This window comes from Phyllosticta citribraziliensis, assembly GCF_038025025.1.
Source record: "Phyllosticta citribraziliensis strain CPC 17464 chromosome Unknown J3D65scaffold_1, whole genome shotgun sequence".
In the NCBI taxonomy this organism is placed as follows: Eukaryota; Fungi; Ascomycota; class Dothideomycetes; order Botryosphaeriales; family Phyllostictaceae; genus Phyllosticta; species Phyllosticta citribraziliensis.
In genome coordinates this window covers 870,019-885,827 of record NW_027117338.1, presented here as the reverse complement: position 1 = coordinate 885,827, position 15,809 = coordinate 870,019, and the positions used below count along the sequence as shown (strand labels likewise).

General features: G+C 55.2%; 4 protein-coding genes across 4 annotated transcripts; 3 read left to right on the top strand and 1 right to left on the bottom strand.

Moving 5' to 3' along the window:
- Positions 1-4,923: 4,923 nt before the first annotated feature.
- Positions 4,924-6,470, top strand: J3D65DRAFT_546063 (erg13, 3-hydroxy-3-methylglutaryl-CoA (HMG-CoA) synthase; the record flags this gene model as incomplete). Its single annotated transcript, XM_066796800.1, has 4 exons — positions 4,924-5,080; positions 5,142-5,935; positions 5,989-6,276; positions 6,330-6,470. 4 exons carry the CDS (start codon positions 4,924-4,926, stop codon positions 6,468-6,470), a joined length of 1,380 nt encoding a protein of 459 aa, XP_066659534.1.
- A 958-nt stretch (positions 6,471-7,428) lies between these two features.
- J3D65DRAFT_609132 (DNA repair protein-like protein Rhp26/Rad26) lies at positions 7,429-12,000 on the bottom strand. Its single transcript, XM_066798656.1, has one exon. The coding sequence runs from the start codon at positions 11,683-11,685 to the stop codon at positions 7,915-7,917; it is 3,771 nt and encodes a 1,256-aa protein (XP_066659533.1). The 5' UTR covers positions 11,686-12,000; the 3' UTR covers positions 7,429-7,914.
- Positions 12,001-12,612: 612 nt separating this feature from the next.
- Positions 12,613-14,306, top strand: J3D65DRAFT_13413 (BNR/Asp-box repeat protein). Its single transcript, XM_066793927.1, has 2 exons — positions 12,613-13,256; positions 13,305-14,306. Exons 1-2 carry the CDS (start codon positions 12,847-12,849, stop codon positions 13,984-13,986), a joined length of 1,092 nt encoding a protein of 363 aa, XP_066659532.1. The 5' UTR covers positions 12,613-12,846; the 3' UTR covers positions 13,987-14,306.
- Positions 14,307-14,496: 190 nt separating this feature from the next.
- On the top strand, positions 14,497-15,622 carry J3D65DRAFT_609128 (glutathione S-transferase). Its single transcript, XM_066798655.1, has one exon. The coding sequence runs from the start codon at positions 14,655-14,657 to the stop codon at positions 15,387-15,389; it is 735 nt and encodes a 244-aa protein (XP_066659531.1). The 5' UTR covers positions 14,497-14,654; the 3' UTR covers positions 15,390-15,622.
- The last annotated feature ends 187 nt before the right edge of the window (positions 15,623-15,809 follow it).

Here is a 15,809-nt window from a genome sequence, read left to right as displayed (position 1 = left end):
TGCGGACAGAAAGGCGGATTGCTCCGGGTGTCAACGGTACCAAAGTCGATTCGAGGTCTTGGAAGACGAGCACGAGCACGAGCACGAGTGCGATCCCAAACGCCACTCGGTCTTTGAGCATCAGTCCTGTCGTGGCAGTGAATCCTCTGCCGCTCGCTCCTCAATGCTGAGTTGAAGGCGCTGGGCAAACAAGGGACCATGGGGGGCCAGCGATGATTTCTTCACTGCCCGTCGACACGAAGCATGGACCTCGCTGGCCTAGAGGCGACGGGAGCTTTTGAAGGAACCCAGTTAAGGAAGCCACCAGTGGGGAAGCGCTAAGCCTTGGGGATCTGCCCGTCAGTGCGCGACCACTTCAACTCGGCCTGTCGGCAAGCTTCCTGACGACCCTTCGAGACGCCTGTCTACGCCCAAGTTTTCCTCTCTCTTCCCTCACCTCAATCTGCTAACACCGTTGGCATTGTCGGACTGGATTTGAAAACCAAAGCGCCGAATCCACAGCTTGAGATCATCGTGAAGGGAAAAGATGAAAAAAATTGCCGGTCAGTGCGCCCTCATCCTTCATCAGACATCCCGTCGATAGTTGCGAGCACACGGACGGCCACTTGCAGTTAGAACAAGGCAGTCATCCCTCGATAACGGTGTGGCGGCCGTCTCCTTGCCATTTCGTCTCGCCTGCTGCTCGCCCGATTCTTCAGGCGCACAGTTCGTTCCACCTGGTAGCGCCTCTATCGCCAAACGCCCCGGTCTCCAGCCTCCAACAAGGCCCCGTCGGATGGCTGCTCGCCGCTGTCGTCCAAGAGGTCGATCAAACCCTTGTCGCTGCCCTCAGTCTCTGTCATGGCAGTCGAAAGGGATGGCAAGAGACCCACGCTTGGAAGCCACACACATCAGGCCTTTTCCAGCACAGACGGCCAGGCACACAGCGTTCAGACGACCCTGTTCGACCGCTGCTGACAACAATTTCTATAAGCGTCTATTGTTGTCATCATCTCGTCATAAGGAGAACAACCGAACCTCAGGGCTGTTCTGCGAACATGGCACGCTCGCATCCTTGTGAAGACTGAGCACCACGCGCTCTTTTCTCGCGCCTGTCGCTCATGGGACGTTGACTAAACGCCTTTACGGACGCCAAAAGGTGCCTCCTGTCAACAAATCATCTCGGCCCTGTCCAAACAGAGAAGGCTCTGCAAGCTTGTCACGTCGACCCGGACTGATGGGCGGGCGACATGGTCGAGGCTCCAGTGGCACCGCTTTCTCGCGGACAGCAACCATCTCAACGTTTCTTCCATGTCATGGATGGCCACACGAAGAGCAGCAACGGCCCTCTCCCGCCCACCCAGCATCCATTGGCCCCGTCGGTCGCGTCTAGGCGCATGAGAGAATGCATGTACAAAGTCAGCCCACCCAACAGACATGCATCTCAGCCACCTTTTTGGCAGAAGTCGACACCCACAAACATACCACACCACACCACTCCCTCGGTATGCGCATCCTCCATGGATGGGGCAAAAATACCTATCCACCTACCTAACGCGACCCCGCCAGCCCAATAGATCCACACCATCCCCGTCTGACCGCGTGGCCCCGCGTCGTTCGGATCTGCGCTGTCAAACGTCATTGACGCCTTGATCATGCGACCACTCCAATTCATCTGTCTTTTGGTTGTATCTTGATGTGTCGTGCTTTCTCTCTGCCTGTTCTCCCCTTCCTCCTTTTCCCTCTCGTAATTGAGCCCTGCTTGCTCGGGGCGGGAGGGGTCGCAGCAGGCAGCGATCGGCAAGCAGTGGAGAAGGACGGAGACAGTGAGGAGGTCAACGAGGAAGGGGAGGAGAGCACGCTGTCGGGGCACCACGTCCCTAATTAAGCCAGTCCATCAACAGTCACTCGACGCTACAGGACAACGTCGACCAGTCTGCCTGCGCTTGGACTGATCTTGGTCAGTTCATGGCCGTCATTCCGGTCGCCTGGCAACTGTTGTTGCTCAGAAGTAGATGCACGCATTTCAGGGGCAAAGGTAGGACAGCAAAACAGGTACGAGAGTAGTCGGACATTTAAGTGTATGAGCCGGCTGGCTAGCAGACTTGCGACTGGCAATGTGAGCAGGAATGCTGCGACAAAAGTCGACAAAGCCTCGTCTTGCGGACACAGTACGAATTCGTCCATGCGTGGGACACACACAGGGGAACTGAGCTGTGGGCAGAGTAGATGGAGAGCACGTTGTGGACTTGGCGTTTGGCCGATCTTGGTACGATGGAGTGAGCAATTACAGAGAGCCAGTTTCGTCGAGGGTTGCGAGATCGGATTGATCCTTCTGACACGACCTCGAAAAGTACGCAAATGCAAGAGTTCAGCAGGGGTTGCAAAACAAAATTGCTTTCAATTGTTCTTTACATCTACAGTACATGCATGGTTAGGTCGCCGTTCTAGCTGAGTTTATTCCCCCCGCAAAAATGCTGCACTCTGATTGGCCTGCTGGCAGCGAGGCCGATCAATTACGGACGGGAGAAGAATAGGTCGCTGGCTCGCGGCTACAGAGAGCCGACAGATAATGGGTCAAGCTCGAGGCTGGAGCGACGCTCAACGGCTGCGCGGGGCCAAGGCGGCAACGTGCGTCTACATTAGTCTTGTTGGTCAACAAGCGCTTGCCAGGAGCATCAGACAAGATTTGCCAATGTCGGCGGTCGGCATCAAGAGTCTATCAAAAAGTCTTCTTCAACTTTTGTGCACTTGCATCGCTCAGAGCGACAGCGGGAAATCCGAAGCCAAGGGGAGGATGAACATGGCGTTTGCCCACAAATGAACCTTGCCCAGTAGTATGCGTCTACAGGCTCGACACGTGCAGCAGCGCGCCGCATTTCTAGGTACGGGTGGGCGGCGCTCTCGTCCGACCATTCGGTTTCCAGGGACTGGCGCGAGGCGGAAAAGAAGGTTGGGTGGACTGGGTGGCGTGCAGCTTTGGTGACGCACGCAGCACCTCACCTCTCTCCGCGCTGTCTTCCTCCTAGTCCCCCTTGTTCGCTGCGGCTGCTGCTGCTGCGTGTCTCAAGAGTGCGCGACCATCACGGTGCTCTAGCGCGGTTTGGGTGCTGCAGTCATCTTTTGGTGACGGCAGCGCTCCGCTGTCGCTCTTGCGTTTGGCAAAAAGGACAGGCGAGACGGGGGTCTGGAGCGGGCTGCTTGTTTTAGCCAGCGTCGAGCAGCTGTCGGTGCGGGAGAGAAACATGCGATGCGACTGGATCCTGTCTAGATGCAAGCGTCTTGTTGGTTCTTTGCTGCGCTACGTAAAGGAAAGATGAACAAGCTCACGCCATTTCGTGGCACGGGCTTGGTTCAGCCTAAAGTCATGCGAGAATATGTCGACACTGACTGATCGAGAGGCTATTGGGTACGAGGCCTCGGATGTTGCTCGCGGATTGGAGGCGTGTTGTTGGACTGCTGGACGTCTGTCTCGGTTGCCACGGAATAGAAGCATCTGGCTGGAGAAGGACCTACCAAACTTCCAGACCTGTGAGATGTAGATGAATTTACCCGGAAGGTGGGAGGGCGCACAAGTAGAATCTCAAGATGCAAGGCGGAGCTCGGAAGCCGACGGTCCTGACTCTGTTGACTCTGGTGGATATTCGCCGGATCCCCGAATCGAACACTTGCGGTAGGTTTCTGGTGGCGCTTTCCCAAGTCATGATGTTGGCTTGGAGAGTCCGGAGACGGGGGCTGTAGCTGCTGGATAGTCTGTCGAATAGGAAGGAGTTTCAACAGGGAGGAAATCAATCGGAGCAGCCATGTGTCTGGTTCCGTGTGAGCATCATATGAAATGCTCACGGCCATGTAGAGGTTGAGACGCAACAGCAGGAGAACATGTCGTCCTCTTTGGCGGGGTAGATGACCAGGGTCTCGTATTCCACCTGTTGCCCTGAGTCGGTATAGATGGCTTTTGAGGCCTGAGGTTACCTATCCATCGTCATGTTTCCGCAGCTCTTGATAGACGCGAAAGATCGGCAGGTTTTCGAGAAGGGACTTCGGCATGGGAGCGTGACTGATTGCCGGCGCGAGGCGTTCCCCTTGGCTGAAGCGAAACGGCATGTCGAACTCGGTCTACGCAAGCGGAAGTGTGACGCCGGGTCGAGTTTCCGCCAACGAGGTGTAAAAGGCGAGTCGCGGGCGGTGGTCGAACAATGGCAAGCAAAGAACAAAGCGGCGAGGCTAATGAAACGGAAGCATTTGTACCACGGCACGCTGGAGGGGTGATGGCGTGGAGTGATGCGGAGATAAGATAATCAGTAGATTGTCGGTAGCCGAGATGTGGAGAGCGGGAACCAGCCGATGCCCTGCGATGGCCGGGCGGGAGGGTCCGGGAGCCGCGATTCTCAGCAAAAGAGGCAGCTCAACTGGGGTGAGAATACGGGCAGAATTGGGCAGACATGAAACGTTTGGTGGGTGGCTGCGACCTGCTGAGGTACAAAGGCCGTGTGACATGCATGACAGCGCCTGGCTGCCACGTCTGCGCGCGACCTGAACTGAGTGGAGTGGAGTGGACGGCCGGGGCGCGGGAGGCGATGAGGTGAGGCTGTGGCTTGTGGGACGGCAGCTGCAGGCGACGCCTGGCCTGGGGTGATGGAGAGGGTGAAGCGACAGTACAGTAGCAAATTGTTGATATGGACTGCTGCACAAGTGAAGTGATGGCGGTGTGGCGGTGACGGTGCATTATCAGTTTATCGCCAACAATTGTGCCTGGGCCTAGCCGTATGGGGCGTAGCGGGGCCTCCCTTGTCAACGGCCACGGCCATGGCGCAGTGGAGTCCAGTCCAGCACGGAAGAAATAACGTAGCGGCGGCGTCTACCTTACCTTTTCTCTCGACACCAGACGCCCTTCTCTCCTCCCCACGCTGCCTCTCCTCTCCTCACTCCCAAATCAATCTAACAATGGCTCCTCAAAACATCGGCATCAAGGCTCTCGAGCTCTACTTCCCCAGCCAGTGCGTCGACCAGGCTGAGCTGGAGACGTTCGATGGCGTCGCCCAGGGGAAGTACACCATTGGTCTCGGCCAAACCAGAATGAGCTTCTGCGACGACAGAGAAGGTTTGTTTGCTCCCACGCTGCACCGCTCTACCGCCAAATCTGACCTCGCGCGCCTGTCCAGACATCTACTCGCTTGCTCTGACCACCGTCTCGTCGCTGCTCAAAAAATACAAGCTTGACCCCAAGTCCATTGGTCGCCTCGAGGTTGGCACCGAGACGCTGCTCGACAAGTCCAAGTCGGTCAAGTCTGTCCTCATGCAGCTCTTCCAGGACTCTGGCAACACAAACATCGAGGGTGTCGACACGGTCAATGCTTGCTACGGCGGCACCAACGCCGTTTTCAACGCCATCAACTGGGTAGAGTCGTCGGCCTGGGATGGCCGCAACGCCATTGTCGTCGCTGGCGACATTGCCCTCTACAAAAAGGGCAACGCCCGCCCCACGGGTGGCGCTGGTTGTGTCGCCATGCTGATTGGCCCCGACGCGCCTCTGGCCTTTGAGCCTGGTCTGCGCGGCACCTACATGCAGCACGCCTACGACTTTTACAAGCCCGACTTCACCAGCGAGTACCCCGTTGTCGATGGCCACTTCTCCATCCGCTGCTACACCGAGGCCGTTGACGGCTGCTACAAGGCCTACAACGACCGCGAGGAGAAGCTTGCGGCCCAGGCTAATGGCCACACCAACGGCGAAGCCAAGGCCCCGCTGGAGACTCCTCTCGACCGCTTCGACTACATGTCTTTCCACGCTCCCACTTGCAAGCTCGTGAGCAAGTCGTACGCCCGCCTGCTGTACAACGACTACTTGAAGAACCCTGAGAACCCCATCTTTGCTGAGGTTCCTCGTGAGCTTCTCAACCTTGACTACGCCGCTTCCATTTCCGACAAGACTGTCGAGAAGACTTTTATGGCCCTGGTAAGTTTTCGTGCTTTGCGCGCTCACGTTTGCGCATGCTAATTGTCAATTAGACCAAGAAGCGCTTCGCCTCTCGCGTCCAGCCCAGCGTCCAGGTCCCTACCATGTGTGGTAACATGTACTGCGGTAGCGTTTGGGGTGGTCTGATCTCTCTCATCTCCAACGTCGCTGCCGAGGAGCTCGAGGGCAAGCGCATTGGCATCTTCTCCTACGGCAGTGGTCTCGCTGCCTCGATGCTGTCGATCAAGGTCAAGGGCAGCGTCAAGGAGCTCGCCGAGAACGTTGACCTTCAGAAGCGCCTGGACTCGCGTCGCGTTGTTCCTCCCCAGGTTTACGACGAGGTATTTGGAAATTGTATTCCTTTTGTTCGGCTTGGCGCTAATTTACGAAACAGATGTGCGCTCTCCGTGAGCACGCCCACCTGAAGAAGAGCTTCTCTCCTCAGGGCGCCGTCGACACTCTGTTCCCCGGTACCTACTACCTGACCGAAATCGACGACATGTTCCGCAGGAAGTATGCAGTCAAGGAGGCTTAAGAGTCCCCAGCCCACTGGGCGCCATCCACTCTATTGCGTGGAATAGTTGCTCTACCGAGTCGCGACTCCGTTTGGACAAATCCGCGCTCCTGTGCGGTGTCCGCCACGTTCACGACTCGGTCACCTCTGGCGGTGCAGGGTGTGCATAGTGGCAGACACTCTGGCTTCTCGCATTGCACGTGGGACCACATGACATGACGGCATTCTTCTTCTCCAAATTCCCATTTGCCAGCACTGCAGAAGGAGGCTTCAAAACTACAAGATCTCTCTCAGCACGCGCTTCACAACAACCTTTCACCCAACGCGACTTGCTCTCTGATAGATGGCTAGGAGGTAATGGGCAGGTTGTTCTTCCCACTAATTTCTTCTTTTTTCCTCAATACAACACTACAGATGTGTGTAATAGATATTTTCATTTCGTCCCTGCTGTCTGGCGCGCACGTGTTGTGCGCGTCAGACTCGAGGGTTCAGCCAACGTCAGTCAAGCCTGGTCCGACGACCTGTGCAACTTGCTAGGATACGCTGAGGAGGACAACAAGTCTAAAATGAAAATCTCGAAGCAGTCGCTGAGTCCCGTCTTGTGCACATGTGCTGAAAGCCCGCTCCCGTCATCTGCCAGTGGACCTGCATATTCCGATTTAACCAAGCAGGTGTCTTTCCCCGCCTCATGGAGTCACCCTCAGACTTTCACGTCCGCAGTGGCTCAGCGGGCGTCAGGAGGAATGAGACTCCCTGGGTCTAGCTGCGTCACTGAATGACCGCTTCCTAAATGTGACTGTAGCAAAGCATGGATGCTCGTTGGGCACAGCTGTAGTAGTAAATGAATGCTCCTTAGCCATAGCCGTAGTAGTAAACGAATGCTCCACAGACGCACTCATGTTGCCAGAAGGTTTCATTTCCTTCGACAACCGCTGTGGTGGTGCCTACTGTCATCGTGGACTTTGAAACGTCGGTGCAGCATCAAGTCAAGAAATTGAGAAGTCGGGTTTTGATTAAACTGATTGTAAAGCAAAGAGGAGGGTATCAATCGCACCCCTGTGCCATCCGTCCTCTGGGGTATCTATCATCATCGCATCGATCGTAAAGCCTAACCTGGATAGCCAGCCATCCTCCTGAAGAAGAAAGGGGAGAAAGGCCAAAAGAGAGAGCAAGGGAAAAGGTGCACTGCCACCGTCATGCTAACCACCACCACCACAGCCGGCTCCGCTGTCGCACAACATGCAAAAAGAGAAGCAAAACCCATTCAGTCGTTCCGAACACCATGCTCCTTGCTTGCTGCCGTCAAGGCAAAATGTCTGCCCACCCTATACCGTTTTGTAGTACGCCGTGTGAATGCCTCTGTTCGCAAGAGAAGAAAGGGAAGAGAAGAAGAAGCACCAACAACCCACCACCCAACTCGGCGCCGACTCAAAAGAGAGGGGACACCGGCGCGTCCTCATAACGTTCAACCACGCCTGATGCGGCCCCTGCCCGCGCCCATCTCCACTCTGGCCCTCCTCTTGCGCTCCCTGGCGTCAGCCCGCTGCTGCCGGCGCTCCCACTCCTCGCGATCCATCCACTTGCCGCGGCCCTCTTGTCCACGGTGGTCGCGCTCAAACACCGCAACAGCCTCAAGTGCGGCGCGGAACTCGCGCGTGTCGGCCTGTGCCTTGAAGTGCAGCGTCAGGTCCTTTGACAGGGCGAGTCCATTAGGCTTAGACGCTAGGTATGCCTTGATGGCTGCCGCAAGCTCATCGCCATGGAGGAGATTGGCGTTGTTTGCTGCCGGCGCAGCGTTGGTGGATAGGGGGGTGCCTCGGCGCGTCGATGAGGCCCTGGCAACAGGTGTGCCGGCGCGAGATGAGGCTGGTGAAGAGAGGGCGGCGCTGCCGTTGCGATTGCGCTGCATGCCAACGGCTTGACGGAACGGCGGAGGCGACGCTGGACGGCCTGCCGTGCCATACTCCCCGGTCCAGGTCACAGTGCCAATGGGCACCCTGGGCGCGGCGTCACGGGCACGCTGCAGTTCACGAGCCGCTTCGTCGGCAATCTTCTTTGCCTCTCGGGCGATGATGTTGGGTTCAGCACCTAGCTTGGAGTTGCCACCAATGATGGAATCGTGATTGAGCGAGCTTGAGACGCCGCTGCGAGCGAAAATGGTGTTGAGGAGGCGCTCGTCCTTGGTCGCGCCCTCGGGCTGTCTGGCATCGTTGCTACCTTCGGCTGTGTTGCTAGATGCACCAGTTTCGCCTTCAGGACCTTCATAGAAGTTTTCACCGCGGGCAATGCCGTAGATGTTGCCCATTGCTTGCAGCTCTTCCGCACCAGGCTTGCCATCGCCACCAGCCGCAGCGGGAGACAAGCGAGTTTCGGCGCCCTTGAACAGAGAAGATGTCTCAGTCTCGCCACCGCTGGTGTCCCCAAGAGAAAAGAGGTCGTAGAGGTCCCTCATATCAAAAGTCTGGCGCTGCGTGGGGTCCTTGAGGATCTTGTTGCTGAGGAATTGCTTGAAGATCTGGCGGTGGTAAATCTTCTCTTCAATCGTTCCAGCGGTCATCAGGCGATAAATTTCCACTTCGCGCTTCTGTCCAAGGCGCCAGGCGCGCTCTCGAGCCTGAAGGTCTGTCGATGGATTCCAGTCAGGATCGTAAATGATGACACGATCCGCACCTGTGAGATTGACGCCTAGACCGCCGACTTTGGTCGTGAGCAAGAATACATGCATGTCAGCATCATTGTTGAACCGGTCAACCATATCCTGACGATCCTTGATGGCCGTTGTTCCATCCATCCGCAAGAAGTTGATGTTGTCCATCTTGCGCACAAACTTTTCGAGGATATCCAGCATGATGCGGTGCTGCGCGAAGAGCAACGTCTTGTGCCCGCGCCTGCTCCACATTTGCAGAAGCTCCTTGACAACCTGCATCTTTCCAGACTTGGATCCACTTCCGTACTTGGGGTCTGACACCTTCTCAATAATCTTGTGATCAGTCAGGTCGGGATGGTTGGTGATTTTTCTCAGAATGTCAATGCCGTACAGCGCCTGTCGCTTGCCATTGAAGATTGACTTCACGTCGTTGGAATCCAGGAACTCCTCGTACTTTTCCCGCTGAATCTTTGTCAAACGACAGAAGAGAACACGCTCCGTCTTCTTCGGCAAGTCGGCTGCCACGTCGACCTTGAAGCGTTGAAGGAGATATCCGCTGATCATTTCCTTGAGAACCTCAGCGCAGCGCCTGGCTGTCTCGACTTGGAAATTGGACGCGTTGGCGTACCCTCCAGTCTTGATGGGAACCTCGAAAGAATTGCGAAAGTCGACAAGTGTGCCCAGGCGCATAGGAAACACAAAATCAAAAAGTGACCAAAGTTCAGTCAGGTTGTTCTGCATGGGAGTGCCAGACAAAATCATCCGGTTTGCCGTCTGCAATTCTTTACAGAAAATTGTGATACGGGCATTAGGATTGCGAATCTTGTGTCCCTCGTCCAAGACAGCATAGCCCCACTGGACCGGCAAGAGGAATTGCGCGTACTGCTGGAGGCCAGAGTACGTAGTGACGAGCACATGTCCGTCGGTCTCAACCTTGTCGACGAGAGACTGGATGGCCTTCTCAGCTTTCGTCAGACGAGTTCTCCTGGTGCCATTGGGGCGCGCATCCAGACTTCGCTCCACCTGCGTTTCGCGCTTCATGTCGATCATGCCGCTGCCAGATGCGTGCAGGATTGAAACGCGGAGAGCTGGCCACCACTGATGGAATTCATTGACCCACTGCTTCATGACAGTCGCGGGACAAATGACGATGACGGGCTTGGTGAGTTTCTTGGAGTAGTGGAGCGCGGCGAGAAAAGAAATGAGCTGTATGGTTTTACCCAAGCCCATTTCATCACCGATTATGCCTCCAACATTCCGGCCGTAGAGTTCATAAAGCCATTGGACGCCAGTCTTTTGGTAGTCGAACAACGACTGGTAAATGTCACCAGGGACTTTGAGGTCTCCACCAAGTACTTCGTCGGGAATAGTCGGGTGAGGGAGAGTCCATTCTTCCTCATTCTCCGGATCCTTGGGAAGGCCTCGACGCTCCTGTTCCTGGCGCCGAGCTTCGCTTCGCAGTTTTACCCACTTGCGCAGACGAGCCTGGTAGACATCTTCATCGCCGTCGTCAACACCGGCCATGTCTGTGTCATCATCTTCATCCAAATCCTCGGGGTCAATCCTAGCCTTCTTCCGACTTCCAGTGGACTTGGGCTGGCGGGTGCGCTTCTTGCGACCAGGCGTTGTCATATCGTACTCGTCGTCTTCAATTCCGTCGTCTTCATCTTCATCCTCGCATTCGCCCAGAGCGGCAAGCTGTTTATCATCGAGGTCGGGCTCATAAGCCTCGTCAGAGCCGGCGTCACTGGGGCTAGGAGCTTCAGGAGCTTCGGACACGCTGGCTGGAGCATCTCTGGCGATTGTACTTTTGGATCGGCCATCTTGGACCTCGGACTTGAAGCCTGGTTTGGTCAAATTGCGATGGGAGACCGGAGCCTGATTTGCCGCTTTGTCATGACCTTCGGAAGCGAGCTCTGTCTCCGCATCCATCATGATTTCGCCCAGACCAGAAACCTCCCCACCAACCAGCGGCATGCGAGAGAAAGGCGTAATCTTGCCGGTGCGAATGAGGAAATCTCGGCGAGATTCTCCAGCCTGTTGTTTATTCCCACCCACTTCCAGCGCATCGGCATTGTCAACCTGGTGTCTTTCGGCAATGCGACCCTCGATCTGCACGATATCCTGGTTGAGACTGTTAAATCGTTCCACCATCTCTTTCATCTTCTCCCGCAACTTGTTCATGACTGTGAATCCCCCCAATCCTCGCAGCTTCTCCTCCAGCTGTCTCATTTGCGCGACACAGTGCTCCTTTTCCTCCAATGCTTTATTCATGCGCTTGTTGTCGCGCTCATCGGCTTGGTCGATCAACAACTTGTCTGCATCGCGGCCGATATCACGCTCCAAGTCGTCTTGGTTGCGCATCTTGGAAAGAAACTGCAATCCTGTCTCATTGGCGTCTTCGTCATCGCTGGCGAGGCCTGTCTGTTCCGGCTCGGGAGAGTTCTGTGCACGAGCCTTGCCCTTGTCCAATTGCTGAGGAGGCTGGTATCCGGTAGAGTCGGCCTCAACAGAGGGCTTCGATAGCGAAGTAGGAGGCGAAGTAGGAGTGGCGGCCATATCGCCGTCGCCGCTCAGCGGCTCAGACATGATGACGGTTGGTGTTGGGCGGCGGGAATGATCGGAGGACGTCAACAAATCGAATTGAACGACGAGGTGGAGCGAGCCACGAGAGAGCGACGAGGGTATTGGAGGCTTTGGTCGAGGGATGTGGCAAGCCGCATGTACCTGGGAGATGGCTTGAGGTGTGACAGGGAATAGAAGATCAAGCGGAAGCAAGGTTGATGAAGGAGGAGGAGAGGAGGAGTAAAAGAGCGACAGGCAAGAACAGCTGACAGCTGCGGGCTGTAGAGGTTCGAATGGTGGATTGTATAGTGAAGCAATGTGAAGGTGCGTGAGTGTTAAGTCGGGCGAGCATTTCGCTCGCCGTGGATGATGACCTCATTCGATCTAGGCTACAGTAGACTGCCGCGTTTTAGCCGACGCGTACCGCGTGCCGCCCGCGGCATGACAGGAAGGCACGCTAGGTTCTTCCAACCACATCCTCGCTCCATCTATCTCTTTGCCCTCTGGTCCGTTCCTTGGGGCTCGACATCCACCGACTTGCCGATCTGTGCTCCCTGTGTGGATTTCGAGACAAAATGAGCCCATCATCCAAGACCCTTCAGGGTCTTGATCGAAAATTCGCAAAAGCGAATCTCTCCATCCCAGTCTCTTGCCCGGCATGAGCTGCGGCATGTGTATCATGAGACAAATGCTGGACAAACGGAGCATTCTCATCATTCCCTCTGGAAGCAGTCGCAAATCTTTGAAGTGAATGAAGGTCCAGCGAGACGCAGCCTCAGAAGTGTACGAAGCCTCAAGTTTTCATCAGGCCGAGAGATGATGCAGCAACGGCCATCGCCATCGGCTCGGCGGCCTGTGGCTATGGAAACTCCGCAGTACGCTGGGAACTGGAAGCAAAAGAACTTTTCTGGGCTTGCTGGGCGGTTTACTGGAATCCTTGGTGCAGCAGCTCCGCCTTCAAAATTCTTCAGTACTGCCCAGTAGCAGCAAAGTTTGGTAATTACCTCCCATTTCTCCAGCATTTGAACGAAACAAGCATCTAGGATGCGTCTTGATGCTTGTCGCTTATCTTGGCATTGGTCTCTTGCTTTAACGAAGGAATAGAAATTCATCAACATCTCGCAGCCGTGGTTGTTCCGCTGGTAAACCTTTTTCTCGTTCTCGTCACAATTATTTGCAACAAAAATGCCTTTCCGGTCATGCTCTTTTTCAGTGGTAATTTTGGCGACGCTCTTTTACTGCGTGGATTGCGTCACCGTCTTTCAATCGCCACCAAGCTACAGAGATCCGGGCACATGCTACGCCAGAGCCCTTCTTCTCGACGACAACAGCCTCTTGGCAACTTGGGAGAACCATGGCCCGGAGCCTGTCTACTTTCCAGTCTTTCGTTCAACGGACGAGAACAAGAGTTGGCAGGAACTGTCTAGGGTCGAGGATACTGTGAATCGGTGGGGCCTGCGCTACCAGCCTACGATGTACAAACTTCCAAGACAAGTTGGGAGATTTCCAGCCGGAACGATCCTGGTCGCAGGAGATGCGGTGCCTCCCGACAGCTCACGAACGAAAATTGAGATTTTTGCAAGTACCGATCAAGCGTAGGTGGTCTCGGATGACAAGCAAAGTCATCTTCTGAAGCACAACAGGAAAACTTGGACCCACGTCTCGACAGTAGCGGAGGGGGGCCGGTCCTTTCCAACGAATGGAGAAACGCCTGTCTGGGAACCATTCTTCGTTGATTACGAGGGCCAACTAGTGTGCTACTACACAGATCAACGCGACCCCGCCCATGGACAAAAGCTAGTCCACTCCGTCTCTCGCGACCTCCTCAGCTGGAGCCCACCCGTCAACGACATTGCCTACGACACCTATGAGTGGCGCCCTGGCATGACCACAATTGCCAAGTTACCGAGCGGTGACTACATCCTGACTTACGAGTTCTTTGGCGCCCGAGAAGCGCCTTTTGCCGTCTACTACCGCGTCTCCAGAGATCCGCTCAACTTCAACGCTGCTGAAGGTCGAGTCCTCAAGGCGACTGACGGTACTGTCCCTACATCATCGCCTTACGTCGTGTGGACCCCAGCTGGAGGACAGAGCGGAACAGTTGTAGTCAGCGCCGGTGACTTCTCCGAACTCTTCATCAATACAAGGCCGGACGCTTCGGGGCCATGGACCAAAATATCATGCCCAGAGCCTGCATCATATTCGCGCAGTCTTATTGTTCTGCGGGATCCGTCAAAGATATTGGTGGCTGGTGGCGGACCATTGAAAGGTAAAGCGGGAAGCAACAGAGTCACCGCAAGCATAATTACCATTGGAGGGCGATGAAATGGATTTTCAGGACTGTCTTCGAGCCAGCATTCCTTAGTGGTCGAGAACGAAGCTGTCAAAGAAAGCATGAAAGAGTTTATCTCTCAAAATCGTGGATGATCAATCCAATCTGTTGCAGAACTCGGAGCATCATGACCCGCCGCCGTTGAAACTGCAAGTTGTGAATCGTAAAGTGAAAGAGAATATATTGTAAGCGGAAGGCGGGGTCAACATTGGCCGAAGGTGTCGACGGTCGGTGGTCCACGGAGGCCCAACAAGGTTTAGCGCCGAAGCGGAATGGACAATGTGGTGATGGCGCGCGTGCGCCATTAGGTTTCTTACAAATCCATCACTTCCGCCGCCAGCAACAGCGAGCTCCGGAATTTAGCATGCGCGCTTAGAAATGGTGGGGCACGAATCTGACGTCCGACCTGAGGGTCCTTGCGTCATGCATGAGGGGTAGCTGAAGGGCTTACCTATGTGCAGCTAGCTACTGTACAAAAAACACCATCCCTCCTTCTCAGACGATGTCCATTCGATCCACCCCTCTTCGACAAATCACCAGATTCTCAACATCATCCCACGTTTTTCGTCCTCACAAACTTGTCAACTGCCCTAACATTGGCTTTGTTACGCTGAGCTCTCGACGTGTCCGAACATACTCGACAGCTCCAACGCTTTCCAACATGGCTCATCATCTCTACACAGACGAGACACCGGCGGAGGTCAAGAATGCCAAAGGGCTTCATCTCGTCACTCAGAGCACACCCAATGGAAAAAAGGTGCAAATCATGCTCGAAGAACTCGCTCTCATCTACGGCACGACATGGACGACCACACTCATCAACATCATGACCAATGAGCAAAAGAAGGACTGGTTCCTGCGCCTGGATCCAAATGGAAGAATCCCCATCTTGATTGATAACACCAAGAACCCGCCCTTTCCCGTCATGGAAACCTCGGCCGAGCTGCTCTACCTTCTCAAGTTCGCCGACAAAGACGACGTCTTCGGCTTCAAGGACGAACTCGAGCGCAGCCAAGCGCTGCAGTGGCTCTTCTTCTGGCACGGAAGCGGTGCGCCGTACCAAGGGCAGCTGAACCACTTTGGCAAATTTGCCAAGGAGAAGATTCCGTACGCGATCGAGAGGTTCCGCAACGAGACTCTGCGCGTCTATGGAGTGCTGGAAATCCAGCTCTCGGGCAAGTACAGCGGCGAGCCACGGGACTACCTCGCTGGCAACGGCAAGGGCAAGTACAGTGTCGCTGACATTGGAACGTGGCCGTGGGTCTCGGGTTGGGAGTTTAGCGGCCTGGAGAAGAAGGATGTGGAGCAGTTCCCGCACTTGCTCAAGTGGATTGATCGAATCGCGGAGAGGCCGGCTGTCAAGACTGCGACGGGCGAGAAGTACCAGCAAAAGTGACTGACGATGGGTCGACTCTGATTTGGAAATTGGAGCGGCACAAAGGTTGATTTAAACAGATGGTGGATCAAATGAGAAGGTACTACTACAATCTACAATTTTACACTCTCGTCCTTGACTACTGCCTGTCCGCTTCTTGTAGAACGCTGTCTGCCCTTCACATCTATCTCCAAACAATGGTTGAAGGCGGGAAATGCCAGTCTTGTTCATTGATTGTGTTCGTTCTTCCCATCCCTCCTTGTGTCTGTTGCGGATATTTGCAGCAAGCCTTCAAAGCAGCCTGAATGACTGAATCGACAGGAAAGGAGTTGTGTGGATGGAGGCCTACCCTAAAGGGGCAGATCCACCAACGAACCACTCTGAGCATACGCGAGGCCCGTTCCGATTGACGGAACAATCCCTGCTTCTCCACGTCCCGCA